Consider the following 23,812-nt stretch of genomic DNA (forward strand, 5'->3'; position numbering starts at 1 on the left):
AAAACAAACTTTCCAAAGAGGGAAGAAGAGATTTAGAAAAAAATACAATAAAAACACATGAGAATTGAAAAAATAAAATAATTGGGTCGTGAGAATTGAAATTTTAAGAAATCGCAAATAAAAAAAATGGAGAGATATATAGGCTATTGAAACCGACTCATGGTATTTCTTGCATAGTTTTCCTATAGAAATCTTTCTATTCTTGTTTCATTACATATTCAATATGTTAGTTCTCCAGGCATATTGTATTGTAAATTCTTCCAAATCTTTCTGGGGCATATAAGAATAATGAAAAAGAATTGAAAAATACAATGGCAATCCATCTCAAAAGCAAAATCCAAGTGAGCCTTGCAAGACCATCACCGATGTATTGCTATCAGGACTCAGGAGGGTAAACGGCACCACCTGAGGGGGAAAAAGTATAATATGGGGATCAACTCAATGGGGATCTGACAGTGTAGAGAAATAGTACATTATATTTTTATTCTATTCATACTGGGGCCAATGCAGCTTATTGGCCCCAACTAGTTCATTCTTACAACAGAAGTGGAGAGGCTTCCAGCCTGCTACAACTAAAATTACAGATAAATGCATTTTCAGGGATCCTGATGCGGCCCCAATATAAGTTAGGCAAAAACAACAAATAAACATCATGAACTATATACAGCTCAATCCAATAACACAAGACATAGAGAGTACAATTACTTCTACTCCCATCCCGCCCCTATTTCCATTATGCTCTCCTCGTGTTCATAATTTTGGAGATGAGGGATTGATGGAAAACTCTCTCCATCACATTCTACCTGGCCAGTTCACCATCACAGCCAGCCAGCCCAAGAAACAGAACCAAAATCTCCGCATCCAGGTGCTTCAATTTGCAAAGGACATAAGGTTCACCGGCGTTGGTGGCACATCTGGCAGATGGTGGCCGACTTGAAATTTGCAAATGTGCAATGTTCACAGGACCAATGGCTTGAGTCGTCAATATTTCTACTGGAGCTACTTGATTTGGATGTTGTACCCTTGCCCCTACCACCTCTCCCCTTACTACTCCCACCTCCCAAGCTTTTTGAGCTAGTTGTCCTGCTGCAGGCACCATGAGAGTCCACATCTGATAGTCCATTCTCTAAAGCGCGGACTAAATTCTCAAAGTAGTTTCGAGTCACACTGTTGCCATTAAAATACAAGACAATGAGTAACAGAGAAAGCCCCACTATAAGTCGTCTTAAACAATAAAGAACAGGTAAAAAAATATAAAGAAATGAAGCTTCTAATTAATTAACGACTTCTAAATTCTTTTCAGAAGGTTGGCCTTCAACATGAAAGCAAATTAGCATGAGAGGACGAGTTTAGAAACTAGGCCCAAAAATACAACACTGATGTGGCTTTACCACAAGGCAAGGCGGCATAATCAAAGTTGATTTTCGTAAACAATATAAAAAGTGTGAGAGCTTATCTAACACCACTAATAACCCTACTAAGTTCTTAAATTATATAAGAAAAATGGTTCTAATACTCTCAAATTCTAAATAATCCTGAATTAAGTTAACTCTTGGTCCAGCCCAATTATCCAGATAAGAAACCTGGTCAATCCAGCAAGTTTTGTGCGGAACTCATTGAAATCCTTCGATGGGCCCTCTGCATTGAGGTAAACTTGTAGCTCCTTCTCTGCACATTGATGAAGTCGCTCCAACCCAGACTCGGCTTCGCCTGCATGACAAATAGATCGTAATGGAACAAAGCAAGATGAGATACAATGTCAGCTTCCAGCTGGACGAAAATACATACCTTGCAAGTACTCAAAGAACTGTCTCTTAGCATGTTCATGCTCAGATAAGTAATATCCATAGGCATATGTCCATTTCAGAACTCGCCGACATTCAACTATCTGCATACACAGCATATTTTGGTGAGAAAAAGAAATACAACTTCTATCATGAAATGCAAGAACTAAAGATTTACCTGTAGCCAGGCCTCTGTTATGAACTTTAACTGTGACTCAGGTTGGCACTGTATGTCACTTAGTTTCTCAAGCTACAAAAATACACGGATATAAGCACTCTTGATGACATAGAGAAGCTAAGATTTACTGAAGGAAAACTTCTGTTAACCCTCCCAACACTTTACATAAGTAACAAAAGCAAAGATCGATCATCTCATGTAATTATAGTTCTGTTCAAAAAAATTAAAGGAATGCAAATAGATATTATAATCCCTAATACCCACCCTCTCCTGCAATCCCATACGAAAGGGAAAGCTTCACAACCATGCAGATTCACAGGGTTCAGGACTTGCTCAATATTGTAAATAAATCATAAATGGATGTAGGAGTATTTTAAGAATTGAGAGGGTTTTTTTTTTTCCCCCCCTTGAGAGAGAGAGAGCTAACATGTGAATTTGTGAATTTCAGAACTAACCTACAATGATTAGTTGCCAAGACATGGACATCAGAACATATGATTAGTATCACATCTTCACACAGATGTTATGTGAGACACGCTATCTTCTAGGAAGGTTTCAAGTTAAATAAAAAGTGAAAAGAAGCTTCATACACAAAAGTTATTTTAGTGCAATATTAAACCCATCCATATTAATTGAAATCCCAACAGATCAACCACAACAGCATTACTAGCCAACAAACTGATGGTAAGTAGTTTAGCTTACATGCACAGTTTGCATTTGCTGCAGGTCTGCGAGCGCTTTTTGCCTAGACTGCAATGAGGAAAGAAAAGTCATTAACTATATAATTTACAGGGAAAATAAAAGAAAAGAGAGCTAACATGTATGCTCATACCTAATGCTTTTTCTCCTGTTTCTATTCCTTTCTAAATCGTGATTGTAAACTCTATTCCAGTCATGTTTTTCAATATACCAGATTCCTTACAACCAATCACTGATGCAAGTTTGGCAACAGATCGCCAAAAAGAACCCATTATCTAGTGTGATACAAAGAAAAAGCAATTCATTTTATTTCCCTCTAGGTACTAAAGTATAGATTCAACTTCGCAATAGACTTGTTTGGAAAAAGATTGCCACTAAAAGTACCAAATATCTGGTGTGATACAAAGAAAAAGCAATTCATTTTATTTCCCTCTATGTGCTAAAGTATGGATTCAACTTTCCAAATAGACGTGTCAATTTGATAATATTCATTCATGAAGTGAGGTATTAATGCCAGGTGCAAATGAATGTACAGCTCAGATTGCCCTAATCCATAGATCTTGGGACAAGGGGAGCTGAGAGAATAATCAGTGTCCAGATTTTCACTATTACCCTAGAGTTTTAAAAAGTACCTTATACAGAGGAAAACCACCCTTTGATTTTAAAATAATAATAAATTTTACCGTGAGGAACATAGCAAGTATGTAATGGGTGATGTAAGAAGTAAAAGGCTTGCCACTTTTACCACTAAAGAATTAAAAATGGCTATATACATGTATGTGCACTCATCAAGGTGCAGCCTAGTAGTGGAAGGCTTAGGATGAGTTGTAGATCTAGACATCCTAGGTTCAAATCCCAACTAGTTCCCCTAACTTACCTCATACACAGTTCTAATGGGTAAGGTCAAGGGTAGGTCCAAAGGGCCATACCACATCATCATTGATGAAGTCATGGAAGATTAATATGCTAAAATTTGCTATTACTTGCAAAATTCGCCTATTCAAGATTTATTTTATTGGGTCCTCGTGTGAAGTCCAATTGAAGTGAAAGTCGTGTCATTTTAATGGTCTAAGTATGAGTCTTTTAGGGTTAAAACAATTTTTTAATTTGGGTTTGGTTTTACTAGTTATGGTCAATTTTATATTCAGGTGAAAATCTGTAATTTCTGCAATTCCTACAAATTAAGGGTACTTTGGTAATTTACTTGAGTCTAGGATATTCGAAGGTATTCTAGTATCTTAGGTTTATTTTTCTTTGGGTCCAAGTTAAAGTATTTATTAGGTTTTATTTTACCAATCAAACTTGTAGTCCTAATACTGGTAGGAATCCTTTTACTATTAGTATAAGTAAAGATTCTTTATATATATTGTGCTCAATGATTTCAAAGGTGATAGAATGGGTCGAATAATAAAATTGAGTGTTTTGAGCAATAGGCACATTAACTTTTGAGTTTTTTCACCTTCTCTCTTCTTCTTTTCTTCTTTCTTTCTAAAGTTACTGTTCATGTCTACTATTCAAACAGAACTGGACAGCCCTAATTACTCTCTAAGTATTCTCCTTTCCTAAACCTAAAAACCCACCACGAAAACACGTAGACAAATTCCCTAATTTGTCCTACAGAAATATATACATATATATATCAAACCATATTTTAATCAGCATGTTGCATATTTATAAGTCATGCTTCAACTGTACCATAAACAATGCCCTACTTGAGAAAGGAAAGAAATGATCAATATAGGGAACACAAAAGAAAATTTCCAGCCTCAATGGAAGTCCAGTTGATCAATCTTACCATGCTCTCAACCTTAAAATAATTTTGCCAGATACATCGTTACTCAGCTCAACACAATTTCCACACCCATATGCCTTATTCCCAATGAAAATTGGAATGTTCCAATGATCCTTGTGTCATTTCACTCAATTCAAATTTCAAAGCCATCTCCCTCGTTCAGATCTCATGTATGATTCATTTTTTATCCCCAATTCAAACATAAATATTCAGGAGAACTAAGACAAGATTAGTCAAAAAGATACATCACATTTATATCTACCAGTCCAGCCCAATATTATTATTTTTATTTTTATTTTTTTCAGAAAAGAAAAATATGTTGTTGAGAATTTTAGTACTTACTATCCATAGTTTTCATAACTGGACCGGATCGGCTGGTTCAATCAAGTTAACCAAAGGCCGGAGCTCCATCTAGTTTTTTGGAAAATTCTGGATAAAATGAATGTGTTGACTCAAACCAAGCACCCTACACAAGAACCAGTGTTCACTTGATCCTATATAATAAATCTCACGACTTCTATTTTCATAGACTATTAATCCCTCTCTCAAGATTGTGAACCGATTATGAAATGTAAATTGCTTTAATATATCAGGAGTGAGATCTAATATAATAGTCAAAACCTCAGTATGTAGGGTGGTAACCGCACGAAATGTTGAGGGAACACATATTTTCACGATGGAATCCATAATCTCTTTCTATAGAGAGAATATTCCCTTGAGATAAGTTTAATGGGAAATGGTTATTCAAGATACTAAACTTGACCACTTTAGTAAGGAGTTACTAAAGTTTACATTTAATGAAATTAGATTTCATAAAATATATGAATAACTAAAAGATTAAATTGAGGACTCAAAAAATAAAATAGTGATTTACAAAGTGACAGTTTATTATGATTTTATTCATTATGGATATTTCATGAAAGGGTCAAATGATATTATATTAAAGTCTTGGGATATAATTTATTGGTAAGGCCAAAAGTGCAATTATATTTCCATAATGGTACCTTTGGGCTAATCAATCAAGAGTTGATAGAAGCCTGAAGCATTTTGCCCGTTCAAACAAAGTCTAAAGGAAGACAAGCTTTGATCAATAAAAACTTGATTAATTAGCCCAAAGGTACTTTGATAAGTAATAAGATTTATTAATATAAAAAAGGGACATAATTTTTATTTTGTCACCATTTGACCTTGGTTGAACCTCAATCCGATCTCAAAGACCTTGAGCCTCTCCCTTTTCCAGTTCTTTGAAAGGTCCGGGTTTCAAAACAATGTTAGTATCTTTCACATTATGAAGATATTGATACAAAATAATAAACATGCAATCTCAACAATCTCAAAGACGTGTGGGAAAGATACATCGCATATATGCACATGAGCTGAGAACATTTTGGATATAGATGCAATACAATCCTTCTTCCTGGCAATGGTTCCTTTTGACCTCCCTTAAAACTCTCCAAAATGATACATTAATAGTTGAAGTATAGAGGCAACCCCAAGGGGTTGGTCCGATAGTTTTTCAAGCCTAATATTATCCATGAGGTCTTCGGTTCAAGTCTCCTAGACAACACCTTGGGGCCACCTCTAAGGGGGATTAGTTAGGCGCTCTAAGAACTCTACACACCCACATTAACAAATTCGGTTCAAGTACATAGATCCTATCCGGTTAATAAGAATTTCAAATCTTGAGACATTTAAATACTTAAGAGTTTAATCTCACAAGAGTTAAAATTATTAAGATTTAACATTTATGTTATTTAATATGCAAGAATTGACATTTCCTAATTCTCATATTTCATGGGAATTGAGATAACAACAACCAAGCCTCAATTCCAAAATTTCATGGGAAGTCAGATGTTCTACATAATTGTAAATCTCAAGAATTTTTCCAAACAACCAACCAATTTTTTTTTTTATTTTTTGATAAGTAAGAAGGAAATTTTATTAATAAGAGAAAAACATGAGAATACAAAGAGTTCATGGTAGTAAACAAAAAGACAAAAGCAACCACTAAGAAATACCAATAGACGAAAGGAATTCCATTAGGGTAAAACAATCAAAGAGACCCCAACACTGAGACCAATCAAAGAGGGTCCGATGGCATAAATCTAATAATTGAATCACAGTTTTCCCCTTATCCTCAAAAGAACGCCGATTCCGTTTAGTCCAAATAGTCCAAATTAAACATCTTGGAACCAAATTCCAAATATCGGAACTATGCTTCCCAAGCCAATGGTGCCAACAAAATAATAAGTCCTCTACTGAACCTGGCATGACCAAATTGATCCCAAACAACCGAAGTATATACGTCCACAAAGAATGAGCTATCGAACAAAAAAGTAATAGGTGATCCATAGATTCCACATTACAACAGCACATACAACAACGATTCACCAAAGGGAGACCACGAAGCATAAGGTTATCAAAGGTTAGAATTTGACCATGAGTTGCTGTCCACATAAAAAATGCCACCCTTTTAGGAACCTTGACTTTCCAAATGCCCTTCCAAGGGAAAGTGGAACGAGCTGCATTTCGAATCTTATGATAAAAAGACCAAATGTCAAACTTCCCACTTCCATTAAGACCCCAATGAAGCCTGTCACACCCATCACTCCTAGGAATCTGGGTTTGGATGAATTGAAGTAGGGAGTAAGAAGCCACTAACTCCCAATCATTGAAGTCCCTAAAATGGCTTAAACTCCACACTCTGTCATTACCACCCACTGGAGGGCTTAACACTTCAGAAACATAAGCTTCTTTATTGGCAGAACACAAAAATAACTGGGGATAAAAAATAAAAATAAAAAATTTAAGAGGGACATCCCCAATCCATTTATTATGCCAAAAAAGAATACAAGAACCATCCCCCACCACAAAAGACAAATGCTTCGCAAATAAGAATTAGTGATATGTATTCCAAATAATTGCATAACAAACACACCCTAGTCATGTACAATTCTAAGACTACTATATCTTCTCCCTTGCCATTACAAGAAAAATACTTACATTGGGATGAGTGTGTGTTTTTTTAATAAGTAAACTTCATCGAAATAAGAAGTGAGGAAATAAAGAGGAAAGAACCACACAGGCAGAGTGCTAAAGGTAACAAAGGAAAAAAAAAAAAAAAAAAAAAAAAAAAAAGAAGAAGGAATTACCAAAATCAAGCATACCGGGCAAAGAGTTGAAAGTAAAAACACCCAAAGCATTTTCCTGTTCAAACAAAGTCTAAAGGAAGACAAGCTCCAACTCATGTATCTTTTTCACCAATTAAAAATAAGAGAGAAAAATTATGGTTTAAACTACCGAACTCCATGAAAAGATTATATCCAAAGCCACTAAAAAAGTATGAAGTCCAACATCACCGTGTTGAAAATTGATAATATCTGACAACAGCCCTTTGCAGATAGATTTTCTACCCGTGAGGTGAAGGCTATGACCACCAGCTTAAGATCTGTTCTTTCTCACAATTACAGGCATTTAAGCAGTAAATCACCATAGCATGTAATGCCACATATTCAGAAAATAAAATTTCCAATATTCTGGCTGCTAGCCATTTTAGAAATCGAGAATTGCAAACAAAATGATATGAATCATGCCAGTATTGCTCTAGTTTTGACACATTAGTACATACCGATTGGTTGGTTGCCCATCTTTCATAATAATGAGTGTACCTCTCTAGGGAGTTCTTGGCCATCTCCCTTCGCTTCTCAGCCTCATCATACTGAAAGCAAAAGAGTAGAAAATTCTTAAAACATTGATTAAATGTGCTCTTCATAGATAATGCCAAAATATTATATAAAATATTACGCAAAAGTAAAAAAATTAAAGGGAAAAAAGAGGGAATATGTTAGTATACCACTCCTTCTTGCTTTGCTGTTTCATAGCGATTACATGCATAAAAACCACCAGTCCTCTCACCATGGTCAGACCATGCACCAAGGCAAAGCCTGCAAGCATATTTAATGTATGTAGAAAAATAAGAAAAACAAAATTGTATGGTTAAACACAAAATTGAGAGACGAGAACATATGCATAAAGAAGAAAATAAGCACTCTAGCGGCACAAAGGTCCTGACTATAAAGCACCTTCATCTTTATTGATTAGATAACATAAAAGAAAATAACAGAGCAATTAAATCCTGGTTTCTAGCATACAAATGATTTCTATAAGTCATAAAAAATAATAAATCAAAGCAAGTTCATGCTTTTAAGTTCTGGTATATGAACAAAATCAAGACTAGAGAATGAGGATGATTTAGAACAAGCTTATAAACTTACCAGCAAAACTCAAATTTACAAGGTGGCGTACATGTGATATGCATACAGCCTTGGTTTTTCTCAATTGGCCGCTTGCACTTTGGACAAGGCTTGGAATTAGCCAATATCCTGAAATTTATACACCACGCATATAGCTCATCAATGTCTTAGAATAAACATTAACAACAAAAATCTTTCTAAAATTTTTAAGAGATAGCCAACGCATACCAGGTGATTGTGACTTCCCTAGGCAATGCAAAACATGGGCACAAAAGGAAATATAACAATAATAACAGGGAAAAGCAAGGTAGTCAAAGGAAAAGGTGACCTTAAGGCACCAAGGCATATCGCCCGAGGCGTGAGGCGACAGAGCGCTAGCTCGAGTAAAGCAATGTGCCAAAATTCTACATATATTTATTATAGATATAGAACTTAAATTGTATGTACCTAGTGTATTGAAATATTATAATAAAGTGTTTCTAAAAGTGATGCATGAAGAAATTAGGTCTATCTAATGATTTCAAAATAGGATTAACATGGTTTAGGCTCTATTAGTCATTCTTACAGTAGGTTTTACAACAAGATTCGACTACAAATTAATTAATCTAACAATAAGGTTTACAACAAACTTTTGTAAAGTAATTTATCTAACAATAGCTTTTATAACATGCTTTTCTAACTTAACAATCTAATGACAGCTTCACAACAACCTTAAATTAAAATTTTTTAAAAAATAAGGCTCTTGCCACCTTTTTCATGGCTAATGTGATCGCCTTGCTCGCCTAGGCTCTAAATGCAAGTGCCTCATTAAAGCCACCTTGCCTTAGAGCCTTTAAGGTGTCTTAGTGGTGCCTAGCCTTGCCCGGGTGCCTAGGCGAGCGCCCGACTTGCTTTTGACTACAATGGGGAAAAGGAAAGGAAAAGGAAAAAAAAAAAGACCCTCAAAGATTTTGAGATTGGGAGACTAGCACTTACCCAAATACCCCAGCCCCAGGTTTGTAATATTCTTTTGTTTCATTCAAAAAGGACCCAAATATTGTATAACAACCTAAAACTATAGATTAAATTATGTTAAGGCAAGTAAATAAAATTTACATAGCACAAACTACTCTTGGATCCAAATATTAAACAATCAAATAATTATCAACAATCAACTTTCCAAATTTATGTTTTTTTTTTTTTTTTTCCTATAAGATACCCCCTATTTAAGTCACTCCTGTCAATGCATGGCATTCTAAAACTCATTAGTAGGGGGGGCGGGGAAGTAAAATATAAAAAGAGAGATGTTTTGGACTTTGAACCAATATGGGTTATTTACAAAAAGGAATGGGAAATTTTGAGAAAAACTGAATAAATATACAAGAAATTTGAATAAAAAGTTTCAATAATGAATTATAAATAACTTTATACTTAGGTGATCATTTAGCTCCTATAATCTTGGCATATAAATTTTAATTAAAAAATCAACACACCAGGCCCTTTTCTTATATATACTTCCATTGTTACAACAAGGGAGGACGGGATTCGATCTCTGATTCTCATAAAGGAAACTAGGCAAGCAACACTCCAATCTTTATGCCTTTCCAAGGGGTAGACAATTTTTTTGTTTAATGCTTAAATTGTACATTCAGTTAAAGAGATTTAGGAGGCATTTGATGGTTTGGAACAATCAATAGGCAAAATCAAGGGTTTTTTAGATTTTTGCTTCAATGGATCTTGTTCCATTCCTTATTTGGTTCTTCCACATCTTTTCTTGATTTTTTTTTATTCTCTCAATCTCATATTTCAACACTCATATGTTCTTTCACTTTTTAGAGATGCTTCCCTTATACTTCTTTTTCTTTACTAAGTGATAAAAAAACTCTTTTTTGATGAGTATACTTTGTGTATTTCCTGTTTACTAAGGTTACACCCTCTTTTTTTGATAATTACTCATCTTGGCATTTCTTAATATACTTTATTACTAATTGGAAGAAGAAAACCAGGCCTTTATAGAGGAGAACAAGGGATTTGCCCAGGTCAAGCAGTAGCCAAGGTAGGTAGTGCCTGGACTGAATGTATTTCCCCTTTCAGTGTAATTGTGCACACCTCACCCAATTTATAAAGACGGTTTATTCTGACCCAAATCCCAGCAGTTTTGCTCTGATGTACCGCAATCTCCTATTTAATAAGTACCTTTTGCCAGCATTTACAAATAAATTATTATAACAGGAAAATGCTTAAGATGCCACGATTTTGTTCCATTACCAATTCATATTTTCAGATTCAGCACTATTTTTCAATATCCACTTTGCCACAGTACCACAATCAACTGGGCGATGAGCTTCTTCAGTACACTGCAAAGGCAAAATTCTAATTACAAAGAGTGCCAAATCATGAAAACCAAAAAGCATCTGCATATATTCCAATTAAATGAACAATACCAGTGCAGAGTTAAACAACCCAAAGGAGACCCGTAAAGAGAATCATATTCCAGCACAGATTACTCAAAATACATTGATTGAAACAGCTGAATAATAAATCAACTTGAAGAACTCACATTCCAGCAAAAGCTATATGAGCAGCGGCAAGTAACGTCATAGCTTCCACTACCAACAATAAAATCTACAGCATAATCACAGCCTGGAGCCGGACACCATTTGGTCTGCAAAAACCAAGAAAATGATTGTTTTTATTTTGCTGGCTAATTGTTTTTGACCAGAAAATATATTCACACTAGAGAAAACCAATACAGTTTCTAGTCAATGTTTAAAAGGCCAGAGTATATAGATTGTTTTGATATTTGCTGGCTGTCTGATTCTTAATGCCACTCATGGCTAAATGCATCTCTATGATTTTAATGGGAAATATATCTATTAAACTCCTTGGTTGATTGTATGAAAAAACAGACCATATATTATCCGTGCCAATTAACTACAAAATTTCTATTTCTCTTTTTCGATAAGTAATAAGATTTGTTGATATCAGAAAAAGGACACCCTAGTACACTGGAAGTGTATAGAGGTCAACAAATCAAATACAAAAATAACATAAATCAAGTAAATCAAGAAGAGAAGAAAATGATTGGTTTCGCAAAGCTGACAACTAATCCAATAAGGTTCGAAAGAAAAATAACTTGAGGCCTGACAAATATCTCTCATTATGTACGAAGCACCTGCTATTTCTTTCCCTCCAAAGACACCATATTAAATAATGGGGAACAATTAGCCATATATGTCTATTTTGATGACGACCAAACCAACCTTGCCAACAAGCTAGGACCCCAGCAACAGACTACATAACCCCAACTTAGCCCAAATAGGCCCAAAACCATAGACCACAAATCCATAGCAATCGGACAATGATGGGAAAGATGGTTAACCGATTCTCCATTACACTTCACATATAACACCAATCCATAATCCAACCCTTCTTTTTCTTAAATTATCACTCCAAAAGGGATCTTTGGCTTCCATATGCTCTTCCAAAGGAAAAGATGATCATTACAGCCAACTAAAATACAGTAATAAGCACTAACCATAAACCCTTTATTTCTATTTGGTTTCCAGCACATTTTATCCTCCCCAATCCCCCTTACTGAAGAGCCATAAATGGTATCATGAAGTTTGACAAAGCCTCCAATTCCCAATCATGGACAGCCCTAAAAAAACTTACATTCCAATGAAAGACCCCATTAGTGAACTTCATAAACTCAGCCACACTTGCCTTGTTCTCTCGGCAAATTCTAAATAATTCGAGATAACTAATAGCAAGAGGTCTCCCCACACCACCGGTCTTCCAAAACTTCACCCTCGACCCATCACAATTTCATATAGAATATAGCGAGAAAAAGAAGGCCAACCCCAACTAATATTTTTCCACAAACTTATACCATAGAGACCAGAAATTGCAGCAGTACACCAGCCACCCCCACACACATCCATACTTTACCTCTATCACTTGCCTCCAAAGACCATCCCTCTCAAACCCAAATCTCCACAACCAGTTCCCACGCAAAGCTTCATTAATCAAATTTCTTGTCACTAAACCACCAGAAGAAATTGGAGCACAAACAGTAGCTTATTTAACTAAATGAAATTTGGGTTCATCCCCCATACCACCCCATAAGAAATTCCTCTAAAGCTTGGCAATTCGGTTAGCCACAGAAGCAAGGATACGGAATAAAGAAAGAAAATAAGTAGGTAAATTTGATAGAGTTCTTTTAATTAGACTCTTCCTCTCTTAGATAAGTACAAACGTTTCCATCCCGCTAATCTCCTTTCCACCTTCTCTAGAATCAGGTTCCATCTTGACTTATCCTTGAATTTTGCACCCAAAGGAAGACCCAAATATTTCATAGGAAAGTTCCTTGCTTACAACCCAAGACATTCACCAATAACTCAATGTTATGAACCAATCCCACCGGTACTAATTCTGACTTTCCCAGATTTATTTTTAGACCATAAACAGCCTCAAACCAATTGAGCACCGTATAGAGAATCAAAACCAAGGTCAGCATCACAGAAAATTTAAGTGTCATCGGCTAAGAGAAGATGAGACACCACCAAGGATCTTCCCTCTAAATCACCCATACGAAAACCTGACATGTAGCCTTCATGGACAACTTTATCCAACATTCTTCCAAAAGCTTCCATGACCCAAAAAAAATAATAAAGGAGACCAAAGGATTGCCTTCTCTTAACCCTCCAGAGCTCTTAAAAAAAAACAAGGAGAACCATTAATAAGAATAGAAAAATGAACGGTAGATAAACAAAAGAAAATCCACTGCCACCACTTGACAAAGAAACCACTATGCTCTAAAAAATGCAACAAAAAGCCCCAATTCATATGATCAAAAGCCTTCTCAACATCTAGTTTTTTCAAATTGACCACTAGCATAAAAATGGTGAAAACAGCCATAAGATCTAGTTTGAGAATCTCCTAGCAAGCTTGGAAAAATGCCATGGGAAAACCATCTGGGAGATTTATCACCACTAAAATCCTTAATAACTTCAAAGATCTCAGTCTCCTCAAAAGTCTCTCTAACTAATCCGCTTTATCTCCAAAAATTGTTGGAAAATCCAACAGATTTGGAAATGGCCGATCAACTTGCTGCTCATAATATAAATTCATGAAGAATTGAGTAATGCAATTAGGAATCATATCCTGATTGGAAGACAAACTCCTATTAACCAAAAGATTCTCAATGCCATTATTTCTTTTATTAGAATTTGCCATCCTAAGAAAAAATCTCGTATTGGAATTCCCCTCCCTCAAGTGCAGAACTCAAGACTTATGTCTTCAAATAATCTTGTCCAATAAAGTGATCTCAATTTCTAAATGAAGTTTTACTTGTTCTAATTTTTCCTCAACTGTTAGAGGGTGAGACTCCTCTCTGACATCTAAAACAATCAAATTGCTCCATAGCTACTGTTTCTTAACTGTGAAACTGCCAAAATATGTTTCATTCCAAACCCTTTAGAGATGTCCCTAGGAAGTCATCAAACTCAAAATCTACTTTGGAACCACTTTGAGTAATGTTTTTGACCCATCGAACTTTCCACACCAACATCTTCCTGCCTTTCACAGAAGTTATCCAAGCCACCCAATGGCATAGAGAAAGCCAGTGGTTCAACTGATAAAGGCAAGAAACACCTACCATTTGACTGAGCAACATCCTCTAAACAGGTATCTGAGACCCAATCCTCCACAACTTCATCCTCTTCTCCCAGAACACTTGTCGTCTCCATAGAGTCCGATGTCATCAATGGAACCACTGCCAACTGATTCTGCTCAATCAAACCATCTACAGCATCACTCAAAGGCAAAGAGATTTGAATTGGGACTGCCACCCTCCTCCCGTCACAAAATTTTTTAGGACCCGCTGCGCAGAACTCCCCCATTTCTTGATTACAATGTCAGTATGCTCCTGAAGGATTGTTTGCAAGTCACGTTGCAAGGCTTTGTCGCAATTGGACGTAGGTGACTTATCGGAACAAATTGATTCAGCCACCGCACTGTCGAAAGTCATCTCAGTGCAAATCAGCTCAAAATGGGTTTGGATCAGTGCAGTATTGGGGCTAGGAAGCATCTGACCCAACTTGGTGCTTGCTGAAACAGTAATATGAGTCAGCTTCTGTTGGGAAGATTTATGAGTGGAGAGAGTTAGGAGCTGGTTCACGTGAGAAGAAATAATGGACTGTGATGCTTTGGGCCAGCACACAGTAATGGGTTTAGGGTTGGGAGTTGGTTTCTTTAAATGGTTAAAAGATTTGGTAGTAGTGAGCTAGTTTAAATTTGGGCCTACATGAGAGAGGCCCACTTCCTGAACTTTAGACCGCTTGATCCCCCCATTGACCATCCAACCCACGTTCCATCCTAAAATAAACATCTAATACCAAGCCATCTTTAATTCCGTTAGAAACAAGACCATTTACAACATACAAAATTTTAGCCCCAATCTGTGCATTCACCTTCCCAGATTTTCTCTCGTTAAATCATGGTGTTGACTACTCAAATCTAAAGATTTAGAATTTTGAAAATTTGGAATTAATTGCTTTCCTTTATTACTTCCACCACCATTGCTCTGCTGCTCCTATGCCGCTGCCAGCATAAGTGTACTGGAAACACTCTGTTGACACGTCTTTGCTGGTCTCAAGACAGTCTATTTGATCCTAGAAAAATTCTGGGAAGTCGGCTTGGCAGCAAGAGTCTTTGTAGCAATAGCCTTCTGCAGATTAAATCCAAAGCCTCTCCAACTACTACCCAATTTTCCTTCTGACACCACAATGAAACCTTTCCGACAGCCATGCAAAGTTCTGAGGTCATTAGAAAAGAGCCATGTGCATTGGAACCTAATTGCGGAATGAAGACTTTATCTCCATCCCTAAAGGTCGCAAAAATTCAAAACTTTTTGACTCAATGAAGAAGAAAATGGAACCTCCCATAACAGCAAAAATAGAAATTAAAAAGGAAAAAAAATTTAAGGCTAATCCAAGATAGCCAGGCCTCGTTTTTGACTAATTCAAGGTAGCCTTTTTCGAAATGCTCAGTGCTCATGTGCTAATATCCACACTTGGTTGATCATACATTATAAATCTAGATGCAAAAATTACACTATCCTCTAAAGAAACAAGAGAGTAGTCCATTATTAATTCTTCATCATATTAAACACCTCTAAATGTAAATTGGTGTTGTTTGTGTAAGTGTAGTAGTGAATCTATTAATTATCTATTGCCACATTGCTCTTTTGAAAGAGATTTGTGGTCTTTAGAATTTTGAAATAGATGTCTACTTTAGCTGAAAAGAGTGGTTTGGGCTGCAAAAGAATAGTCTCATATGGAATGCACCTCCCCTTTATTAATAGTAGAATCAAAGAAATTGGGTAGTAATTAACTACCCAATTTCTTTGATTCTTACTATTAATAAATGTAAAGGAAATTATATTTCACAAGACTGTTATATCACATAGAATTAAGCATAGCCTAGAAAAATCAACAACCTTCCATCCTTCCAAGAACCTTTCAAATGTCACATTAGTTTAAAAGGGGAAAAATTAATGCAAGTTAACACTAATAAATAGAAGCTGATATGTAATAGTATTTTAAATAGATAAATGTCTTGGCAGCCAGAACTATTTTGGAAGTGTTGAAACCAACCAAATAGTCTTTGCAAAATTTTAAAAAAATGGACACCATAACACCTCTATAGAAAACAATGAATTTAATCTTGCTTTCTATTTTTTTCTACTTCTATTGCCAGTAGCGAACATTTATGTTTATTATTGATCTTAATCATTTAACTATATAGAAAAAATAAAGAAAAATAATGATTTCAAGGTCTTCTCCAAATTCAAAACAAGATACAAACGTCTTGTTAACAACAGATCACATGCATGGTTGTAGGCTATCTCCTAGGCCGCATAATGGAAGCAAAACTCTGAGCACCAGATCTCAGAGCATCTCCAACAATCATTGTATAGCTATTTTTGGAACACCAAATGCTACTGTTCATGCTCCAGCCGATTCTCTAAACGCCCAAATTCTCCAATTTTTTTTTTGAAGTTGCTACAGTGATTTTCTTAATTTACAGAACACTGTAGCAACTCCAAATCAATTTTTCTGCTTAAAAAATTATCCCAGCTACTATTATATCAATTCTTTCTCTCCTCCGGATTTTTTTTTTTTTTTTTTTCTCTCATTCTCCCCGTTTCTCACATAATCCAAACACAAAACAAAATCCAATTCTTAAAATAAAGTTGAATCAGAACAAGCAAATATGAGAAAAAAAAAAAAAAAAAAAAAAAAAAAAAAAGACCGATCTAACCCAGCCTGGTGGTGGGGAGGACGATGAGCAGCAGTGGCGGAGTGGAAGGTGTGGCGGCACATAGAGCGGAGCGGAGCCATCTAACCCATCTATTCTTTCTCTCTCTACCTCTTTCTATGTTTCTTATTACAGAGAAAGCTGGATAATGTGTTGGAATCAAGTAGAAAAAAAAAAAAAAAAAGTTGAGAAAGAGAGCTGAAGAAAGAAAGAGAGAGGAAGGTTCTGGAAAGTGGAAAGTAGAGAAAAAAGAAAGGGAGAGGATAGGGATATATGGGTGAACGTGTGGTGGAGAAAAATCGAGAAAAAAAAAAAAAAAACGTATGGATGATAGAAAGAAAGAAAGAAAAAATAATATAAAAAAAAGAAAGGACAATTTAGAAATTTTACTATACTATTTTCACAATAAATTTTAAGTAACATATTGTTATTAGCTAATATTGGTGAGTAAAAATATAATTTCAACAGTGGGTTCAAATTAGAACTAGTAACAATTTTTTACATAAGATTTTGATGTGATTCAAGTATTGCGAAAAATGTTGTGAATATAACACTTTTCATTGAAAAATATAATTGATAGGAATGAATATAGAAAGAATAAATGATGATAAAAAAAGAATAAAGAATTAATGAAGAAATAATATTTAAATAAGATAGAGAATGTGATAGAGAATCTGTTGAAAAGTGTATTTAAAAAAGTGGGTAGGTAAAAGTTACATATCACTGTTCATTCTCCAAACAGTACAAAAATTTGGAGAAGTTGCTGGAGATGCCCTCAGGAACATTGCTTCATTTAGAGATAAAACCAAAATCCAGATTATAATTTCAGTTGAAAAAACAGTCATATTTGCTCCAAGGTGAATATCACATAGCAAAAAGTCAAGGGGAATTACGTTATTCCTACTTTAGATGCGGTTTAGAGTTTCTTTTGATAAGTAAACCACAGACTTTAATATAAAGTTTCAATTAAAAGCTTTAATTTCCTATATTGTTTCAATTTGCCCCATTAAAAGGTAAGTCACTCTAAACTCTTAAGTATTCGAAACTCGAGTAAATTGCCCTTTTCTGGACAACGAAAGACCCATCACAGGAACATCAAGTGGTATTCTAATGCAAAAGATTCACAAAAAAATAGTATATTCTTTTTTTCTTTTTCTGATAAGTAATGATATTATTTAATAGAAGAGATACTTCATACTCAAAATGATGAACCCAACATAACAAAAAGAGTTAAAAAAGAATTATGCACAAGAGTGAATTGATTTTGTAAAATCTAAAAGGGAACGCTACTTGTAAGACCCCACACACGAAACCAATCAAACAGAGTTTGAATCAGCAATAATTCCAACCGAGCCATTGATCTTTCAAAGTTGCCATTAATACAATTATTTTGATCTTTCCACAATAGCTGCATCAACATAACAGGACAGTTCTGAATTTCCAATGAGTGCTTCTCGAACCAATTCTTCCACCTGAAAAAAGAGATCATAGACCCTCCTTGGTAACACCAATTAAATCCCAAAATCTCTAAAGACTCAACTCCATGAAGCATATGCAACTTCACAAAAGACCAACAAATGCTCCACCATCTTCCCCATTACACTAGCACATGCAAGATCAACCAACTAAAGAGAAACCTTACTTAATAAGATTGTCACAAGTAAAAATATTCCCCCAAGCTACTGTCCAAATGAAGAACAAGAATCTTCTTGGCACCTTAACGCTCCAAAACTCTTCCAAGGGAAAGAATTAGCCTTTGTACCTCGAATAGCCTCATAATAAGAGAAAACATCCAACGAAACATTCCCTTTCAATCGCCATCTCACCCAATCATCTCCCTCCCATCCTCCTTGGGATTAAGTATAGAAGATCTACAATAGAATTCATCGACTCCAATTCACAATCATGAAACCTCTAATTCTCACATTCCAGCTCCACCTCTCCCTGTCTGACTAACTATCCAAGACTAAATGAACTAAGGTATTCATGCCAAATATCAAGTCATAACCTTACTCAGGTGCCCTTGAAAAACACAAATGGAAGAAAATTGTCCCAACCAGCCCAAATACTCCTCCATAGACTACACCCACGTGTCCCCCTAATTGATTTTGAAGCCCAACCACCCCATTCCTCTCCATACTTCATAGCAATAACCCACCTCCAAAAATGTGTTGCCTCATTCCCAAACCATAATAACCAATTCCCTAAAAAGGCATCCTATCTTCCAAATCCCCAAACCACTTGTAGCAATGAGAAAACAAATTGTATCCTATGCCACCAAAGAAAACCTGAATTCCTCATCCGATTCACCCCACAAAAAATATCCTTTGGAATCTCTGCATTGTTAGCCTCCTCATTCGACAAAGATAGCTTCTTCCAACCAGACAGTTTACATTCCATCTTCTCCAAAATAAGATTCCACAAAAACTGCACTTTTAAGTAAGCCCCCAAAGGCATCCCAAGATAATCCTTTGGTAAACTCTCAATTATACAACAAAGAATGTCAGTAAATTTTGCCAAGTTACCCACATTACCTATCAAGAGCACTTCACTTTAACCCAAATTAAATGGTAGACCTGTAATTGCTTCAAAGCAAGTCAACACCATTCTTATATACAAAATTTGGTTCTTTATTTAATCACAAAATAAAATAGTGTCATCAGCAAATAAAAGATCGGAGACAAAATGCCCAGCTGGCATATCTTGCCCTGAATTTGTCAATTAAACCTCCCTCCTCAGTTTCTTTAGTATCCTACTCAGCACCATGGATTTCAGACCCAAACCATTCAATGAACCGTAAAAGGAAAAGGTTCAAGGTTTTTAAAGTCAGACCAAAGTTGAACCAAGGTCAAACCGTGATAATATCATAATTAATTTAATAATTTTTAAAATATAAATAAATATATTAAATTAGTACAAATAAAAAAATTAATTAAAGTAGTCTAATTAAAACTATATAAATTCATATTTTAGTTAATGTCTAATATATCAATCTCAGACCCAAATATTTACCCAATAATAATAAAAACCATTTAAAAAATAAATAAAGCATAAATCTGCAGGACAAAAAATGGCATGATCTTACAACTCATACAAGTACCCATGCGGGGCTCAAGACTTCATAAGAAATGAAGTCTCAGACTTATATTTCAAATGCTCACTCACATGCCTAGCTAGCTCACAAACAGAAAAAAGCAATCAAAGTAAAGCAAATGAAGCTGGGAGAAGAAGTCAGAAACGGCAAGAAGCTGAAAGAAGAAGGAAGAAATGAACAGAAAGAAGAGAGAAAAAGCTAGGTATGTAGCTGAAACAAAAAACAAGAAATGGACTTGGCTGCTGGGCAAAGTGTTGCCAAGAAGGAGAAGAAGAAAATGGGAGGGTTAATGTGTTTTTTTTTTTTTCCCCTCGATTTCTCCTTTTTTTTTCTTTTTTCTTTTTTTTTTTCATTTATAATAATTCAACAGGTCCCCTTTTTATTCAAATCTGCTAGGCAAAGGCTATAATTTTTTCTAAAAAAGGGACCCATGAGAACCATTCACGGTTCTTAGAACCGTGAGGTCTAGCCGCGGTTCGCACAGATCCCTGCTTTTTTTGCATAGGGCGAATCTTGAGGTTAAAAGAACAGCAAAAAATGAGAGGTTCGCGGTTTTTTCAGTCGGACCATACGGTCCGGTCTGGATTTCAAAACCATGCTCGGAACCTCTATAACTAGTATAAGTAGTAAGGTAGTCAAAGGTGAAAGGTGACCTATGGTGCCAAGGCCTTGTATCTCCTAAGGCGTGAGGCAATAAAATAGCACTAGCCCGGGTAAAGCAAGGCGCCAAATTCTTAATATATTTATTATATATATAGAACTTAAATCAAATGTATCTAGTGTATTGAAATATTATAATGAAGTGTTTTTCAATGTGTTGCATGAAGAAATTAGGTCTATCAAGTTATTTCAAAGTAGGATTAACATGGTTTAGGCACTATTAGTTATTCGAAAAATAGGTTTTACAACAAGCTTCTATATAAAATTAATAATCTAATAATAGGTTATACAATTAAACAACCTTCTATAAAATATTTTAAATTTTTTTTTATATGTTTTTAAAATAAAAATAAAAAATGAAAAACCTAAGGCTCTTGCCTTAGCGCCTTTTTTATGATTTAAGGAGTCACCTTACTTGCCTAGGCTCTAAAGGCAAGCACCTCACTAAAGGCACCTCGCCTTAGAGCCTTTAAGGAGACTTAGTGTTGCCTCACCTCACCCAGGCACCTAGGCAAACGCCTAGTTTGCCTGACTACAATTAGTAATGGAGATAATGGATCCTAGCCTTAGCCCTTGTGAACTACTGAACAAGACAAATGAAGAACCGTTTACAATTTGAGACCCTAACCATAGATATAAAAGCACAAATCCACCCCTCCACCTGTCTCAAAACCCCATCCTGCCCAACAAATAAAATACTACAACCCAACAAACATGGCCATAATCTTTCTCAATATCCAACTTACAAATCACCCATGTAATAAGGCTCTTGATTCTCCTATCCAAACATTTATTGGCAATTAGGACCGGTTCAGGGATTTCCTGCCACCTATAAAAGCATTCTGACTCTGAAATAAGTTCCTATCAGCAAACCTTTGCCAACAATTTACACATGCTTCCCATGAAGCTGATAGGCCTAAAATCCTCCTAATATTAGTGGCATTATTCTTTTGATATTTGATAGTTACAACAGGGGAAGGGGGATTTGAACTGTGAATGAACTAGTTAAGCTACAAGGCTCTTGGTTATTAGTGACATTATTTTTTTAGGAACTAATGCAATAAAGGAAGCATTGAGGGATTTTTCTAACTCACAATGTCAATGAATATTAGCAAAGAAAGCCATCACAACAGCTTCAAACACTCTCACAAGGGTATCAATTTTATCCAAGGAAGACACCGCGAACTGCCCACAATGGTATCAATACAAACCCACTCAAAAGTCAAAACTCTCCCTTAACATGCTTAACAAGACACCAAGAAGCTCCCACAAGGGTATCAATTTTATCAAACACCCATCATTCCTACAGCAACATCACCCCCTTGCTGCATTATTACTGCCTAGGACTACCCAATCTACAAAAAGACTACCCAATAAACTTCGAACAATAGTAGCATCCATTTTATCAGTTCTTGTCTCCTATGAACAGACCACGTCACATCTCCAATTCTTCAACAAGCTCTTCAAAACATTCCTTGTCAACGTTCCAGCTTCATTATTTAAATTTTAACAGCCACATCCCAGTCTCCCTCTCAACCCCTCAACTGGTTGTTGCCTATGGCCTATCATAATTCACATAGGAGATAAAAGCTTTCAACTTGAAACCCTTTCGGACATACATTCCACGTTTGTCATGTGCCACCTTTCAACCACTTTCTTTTTTATTTTTTCGATAAGTAATAAGATTTATTGATATCAAAAAAAGAACACCCTAGTACACAAGAAATGTACAGGGGTCAAACAAATCAAGTACAAAAATTACATAAATCAAGAAATTCAAGAAAAGAAGAGAATGATTGGTTTCGCAAAGCTAACAGCCAATCTACTAAGGTTCTAAAGAAAAATAACTTAAAGTCTAATATGGATCTCACATTATCTTCAAAAAACCTACTATTTCTTTCCCTCCAAAGACACCATATTAGACGATAGGGAACAATTATCCATATATGACCATTCCAATGACAACCAAACCGCCCTTGCCAACAAGCTAGGAGCCCCACAATTGACTTTGGCTTAACCCAGCTTACTCCAAATAAACCCAAAACCATTGACCACAAATCCATGGCAACCAGACAATGAAGGAAAAGATGGTCAACCGTCAGACATTTCCCCTAATATCCAAAACTTCCTTTTTCTTAAATTGCCAATCGTCCCCAAGCTACAATCCAAACAAAGAAAGCCACTAAAGAGGGGATCTTCTGCTTCCATATGCTTTTCCAAGTAAAACATAAATCATTAGAGCCCACTAGCATACAATAATAAGCATTAACCATGAACCCCTTAGTTCTATCTAGTTTCTAGCTCATTTTATCCTCCCCAATCCCCTTTACAAAAGTGTCATATATGTTATCCATGAAGCTCAACAGAGCCTCCAATTCCCGATTATGGGCAGCCCTAAAGAAACTTACATCCCAATGAAGGATTCCATTAGTAAACTTCATAAGCTCAGCCAAACTTGCCTCCTTATCTCAACAAAATCTAAATAATTCAAGATAGCTTACAGCAATAAGTGTCTCCCCACACCATCAGTCTCGCCAAAACTTCACCCTCAACCCATCACCTATTTCATACACAATATAACGAAACAAAGAAGGCTATCCCCGATTCATATTTTTCCACAAACTAACACCAAAGGGACCAGCAACTGAACCACTTGCTTTTATCTTCCTTTTTCAATACATTGCTGTTAAAAGTTAAAACCTTCAATTGAGAATCCAACATACTTACTTATTCCCCGTAATTTCCTCGACACCCATTTAGAAGTTTCCCCCTCAACTGTGTTGTCTCCTTCGGCAACCATAGTCATGCCCAATTATAGACCCCCAACAACTTCAACACAGAACAATGGTTCACAATTCAAAGGGTGTTATTCCTTACCCCCAAATTCATGCAGATTTTTGGTGTCTATATAAGTCCTAAGAATAGTTCATGTGGATTTCCATTGCATTGCTTTAGTTGATAATTTTAATGTTAATAATTTTGCATTCTTAGTAAGAGGACAAATTGAAACAATTTAAAATGTTCAGAATTTTAATTGAATCTATGTTTAAT

General features: G+C 35.7%; 1 protein-coding gene across 1 annotated transcript in view; it reads right to left on the reverse strand.

The window, feature by feature from the left end:
• Positions 1 to 456: 456 nt before the first annotated feature.
• LOC115991092 (probable E3 ubiquitin-protein ligase ARI8) overlaps positions 457 to 23,812 on the reverse strand; it is a 36,864-nt gene continuing 13,508 nt past the window's right edge. Inside the window, exons 6-15 of the mRNA XM_031114838.1 lie at positions 11,246 to 11,350; positions 10,954 to 11,042; positions 8,728 to 8,835; positions 8,307 to 8,397; positions 8,082 to 8,171; positions 2,665 to 2,712; positions 1,963 to 2,034; positions 1,789 to 1,888; positions 1,584 to 1,710; positions 457 to 1,167 (exon numbers count right to left, since the gene is read on the reverse strand). Of these exons, the coding sequence (XP_030970698.1) occupies positions 894 to 1,167; positions 1,584 to 1,710; positions 1,789 to 1,888; positions 1,963 to 2,034; positions 2,665 to 2,712; positions 8,082 to 8,171; positions 8,307 to 8,397; positions 8,728 to 8,835; positions 10,954 to 11,042; positions 11,246 to 11,350 (1,104 nt within the window). The 3' untranslated portion in view covers positions 457 to 893. The remainder of the gene's footprint in view (positions 1,168 to 1,583; positions 1,711 to 1,788; positions 1,889 to 1,962; positions 2,035 to 2,664; positions 2,713 to 8,081; positions 8,172 to 8,306; positions 8,398 to 8,727; positions 8,836 to 10,953; positions 11,043 to 11,245; positions 11,351 to 23,812) is intronic.

The sequence above is a fragment of the Quercus lobata genome, chromosome 1 (genome assembly GCF_001633185.2).
Source record: "Quercus lobata isolate SW786 chromosome 1, ValleyOak3.0 Primary Assembly, whole genome shotgun sequence".
Taxonomy (NCBI): Eukaryota; Viridiplantae; Streptophyta; class Magnoliopsida; order Fagales; family Fagaceae; genus Quercus; species Quercus lobata.